The sequence below is a fragment of the Pteropus vampyrus genome, unplaced genomic scaffold (assembly GCF_000151845.1).
Source record: "Pteropus vampyrus isolate Shadow unplaced genomic scaffold, Pvam_2.0 Scaffold296, whole genome shotgun sequence".
Taxonomy (NCBI): Eukaryota; Metazoa; Chordata; class Mammalia; order Chiroptera; family Pteropodidae; genus Pteropus; species Pteropus vampyrus.
The window spans coordinates 676594-679997 of NW_011889077.1; the positions used below are offsets into that span (position 1 = coordinate 676594).

Here is a 3404-nt window from a genome sequence, read left to right on the forward strand (position 1 = left end):
TGGAAGATTCCGGAAGCAAAACCAGTGACCAAGAGGTGGGTCTTCTTGTGATACGCCGCAGCTGTCAAGTTGTTAAAATCTCCTTCTTTATTGAAAAAGTACCTACATTGACAGGGGAAAGTGCAGTTGTGGAAGGAGGACCAGAGGGCTAGGCTGGTCACACGGCCCCGCCCGGGACCCAGGGGCCACGCAGGCGGCAGCCCTGACCGCACTGCCCCTCAGCCCCGAGGATGCCCCGCTGCTTTGTGCACGTGGCTCTGCCCTCCTAAGCCTCCCCAGCCTGCAGAGGAACGGCCTGGTCACCGTGCCTCTGGGTCCTCACCCGATGGCCCGGGTCCCTCTGAGGCCCAAGAGCCCACAGGAGCACCCCAGTTCATCCCGATGGGCGGGGACCTACTTGGCCAGCCGAGAGTACTTCACTTTGCCCTGCTGGTCTTCTGTGGCCGGCACGGCTTGCCCTCGGATGGTGGTCTCCTGCGCCCCGTCCTCCTCGTCCTCGTCCCCCTCCTCCTCCCTCCGCAGCAGGTCTGCCTTCCAGCCCCTGGGGGGTTTCAGCCTCAGGCCCTCCGGAGGGGTGTCACACTGCCACACACACAGGGCCCCATCCTGGCTGAGCGTGTATAACTGCAGAGAGACACACACAGGTGGCTGTGGGTCACCCTGATCCGCAGCCCACACCGAGCACAGGCGGCCGAGACAGGAACACTGTCTTAGCCACGCTCCTTCTGCCGAAGCCTGCCCCCGTGCAGTGGGAGGGATGACTCCCAACGGGCAACCCACGGCCACTGCCGAGTCCCCAGCAGACCCGCGAGGACCTGGGGGGAGGGCCCGGCACCCTAGTTGTGGCTGCGACTCAGGACACAGTGACTCCAGGGGTCCTGGGTGCAGGGACGTACATCTAGGCTGCTGGATTCAAAGAAGCAGGCCACCACGGCGTCCTTGTGTCCCCCTAGTGCGTAGTAGATGAGGTTGTCCCAGCGCTCGGCCCCAAACACCCACGTGGACATATCTTTGCTTCCCACTGCAAAGCACCTGGACAGAAAGGACACAGCTCATCCCTGGGGCCCCCAGCCAGTGCTGCCCCCAAGCCCAGGGCAGACTCCAGGGTGACTCGTGGAGACAGGTCAGGGGTGCTGACTGAATCCATCTGTGCATCTCCTGGGACCAGGAGTCTCGGTGGATGTGTGTCACTGTCCTTCCTCAAAAAGCAGTCTCTCGCAGGGGACAGCCAGAGAAGCACCGAGCACTAACCCACGAGCCCTCAGTGCTGCCTAGGGAGCCTGCTCCTCACACCTTCCCGACCCACCAGAGACCCCATCAGAGCGAACTCTGCTTATGGCAGAAACAGAACCCGTTGGGAACAGCCTCCGCCTCTCTGAAGAGCGGGGAGGCCTGGCCTTGGGGCAGCCCGCCTTTGCTCCACAGACCCCCGTCCCCCGAGAGCGAGACCACTGTGTCCCGCTGACCACTGCCTGCTGGCCCTCAGAGGACAGGCAATCCTGGCACCCAGGCTGGGAGGAGCCGCCAACGCCGACCACGGCTCCGCAGACTTGGCGGCATGAACTCGGCCCACACGCTGAGACAGAGTTCATCAGGGATCAGGTTCTGCTCCCTGGTTTCAGTGGCCAACGGCAGGTGGTGTGGACCCAACCCACCCACTCCCCCCGCCGCCCCTGGGAGCCTGCCCTGCATCCCGCCCTGCATCCCGCCCCCAGGGGGCTCAGGACAGGCCACTGCAGAAACTGCGGGGTACAACAACAGTCACCCCGCGTTTCACCGCAAGCAGCTGGGTACAGGTGTCCCTTTCGGCCCATCCCCGGCCTCACCGGGAGTCATCTGTCCAGTCAATGCACGTGGTCTCATCATAGGGCCCAAAGTAGGTTTTGTCCAGGACGAAAGCGTTGAACTCTCGCTTCCTCCCAGGGGCGTGGTACATCTGAGCGATGTTGCCCTTCGTGACGACAAACTTCCTATGGCAGAAATGGGAGCCATTGATACTGAACAATGGCGAGGCCTGAGGCCAGCCCAGGGCCTCTGGGAGGACAGCCTATCTGCTCTGAGGCCAGTTTCCTACGACAGGCAAAGCTGGGGGCCTGCCTCTCATCCGCCCCGAGTCCCTTCTTCTCCTACAGGGATCCAGGCCAAAGGAGGCCGGTGGACAGTCAGGGAAGAACTGGACACACCCTGCGGGCCCCGCCACACCTCTGCCCAGAGCAGAGGCCCCACCGGCCAGGCACCAAGGCCAGGACAAGCTCAGACAGCCCTGGGTGCAACCGAGAGGAAGAGGCGGGCCCTGCATGCCGCTCTAAGGGGTTTCTGAGTAGGACAGGGGTGGGCTCACGGCCAGCACCTGGAGCCGCCCCTCCAACGCACAACTGGGCCAGCGAGGGGTGACCAACCTGGGAACAAGCTCTCTTCCCCTGGGGCCTTGAACCTGCCCACAAAACATGCTCCTCACTGTGACTCTGAAGCCCAGAGCTCCGTCACAGCCCTGGGAGGGCCACACCCGCTGGAACAGCAGCCCTGGAGCGGGAGAGGGGAGGGGCCGCCTGTGTGCCACCCTGCAGAGCGGGACTCTGGGCCTTGGCCCTGTCCGGGCCCCGTACCTGCCATCAGGGGAGAAGCAGACGCTGTGCACGGAGCCCTTGAAGTGGAAGCGGTGGAGCACGGACCGGCACACCAGGCTGACCAGCAGCGCCTCACCGCCTGCAGGGAGCGACATTAGCGAGCACGTGGCCACCGGCACGCAGCTGCAACGCAGTGAGGTTCTGCGCGCTTCCACTGCGGGCAGCAGGACTCCGCAAAGCGAGCCCCTGGCTCATGAAGCCCAGCCCCCCGATGCCAGGGGCACAGAGCAGGGGCGGGGCCCAGGCACGCCCATCCACACGCGCCCACACGCCAGGGCCTCAGACAAGGACGCGCCCGGCGGGGAGGACTGTGCGGGCCGAGACCGCCAGCAGGACCTGGGGTCAGCCTCGTCTCACCTGACGCCCACACCCGCCCCCCCCACCTATGTCATCGGTCACCACCCTGGGCCACCGTCTCCTCTCCTGGCCTAGAGCAGTTACCTTCATCGACGATGATGGCGAGGCGGCCGTCCGGGGACAGCCCCACACACTTGACGTTGTACCGAGTGGCCAGGGGCAGAGTGTTGGACTTGTTGCTGAGAGAAAAAACCAGAGCCATGCAGTTGGCCTCGTGTCATCAGAGGGGAGGCTGGGCTACCAGCCCGCCTGCCACCATGACACGCCCCTCCTGTCTGGTGGCACCGCTGAGCCAGAGCTCATCACTAATCCTCAATCCCTGCTGAAGGGACAGGAACTAAGACGACGTCCCAAAACCTCAGAAATGGGCTTTGGCGACGTCGGCTCTGCCTCTGGGCCCGCATCCCAAGAGGATTCTGC

General features: G+C 64.2%; 1 protein-coding gene across 1 annotated transcript in view; it reads right to left on the minus strand.

Moving 5' to 3' along the window:
• Nucleotides 1-3201, minus strand: part of PWP2 (PWP2, small subunit processome component) — a 15156-nt gene extending 11955 nt beyond the window's left edge. The window contains exons 1-6 of the mRNA XM_011376377.2: nucleotides 3069-3201; nucleotides 2607-2706; nucleotides 1827-1970; nucleotides 897-1032; nucleotides 398-624; nucleotides 6-102 (exon numbers count right to left, since the gene is read on the minus strand). Of these exons, the coding sequence (XP_011374679.1) occupies nucleotides 6-102; nucleotides 398-624; nucleotides 897-1032; nucleotides 1827-1970; nucleotides 2607-2706; nucleotides 3069-3186 (822 nt within the window). The 5' untranslated portion in view covers nucleotides 3187-3201. The remainder of the gene's footprint in view (nucleotides 1-5; nucleotides 103-397; nucleotides 625-896; nucleotides 1033-1826; nucleotides 1971-2606; nucleotides 2707-3068) is intronic.
• Between the last annotated feature and the right edge of the window lie 203 nt (nucleotides 3202-3404).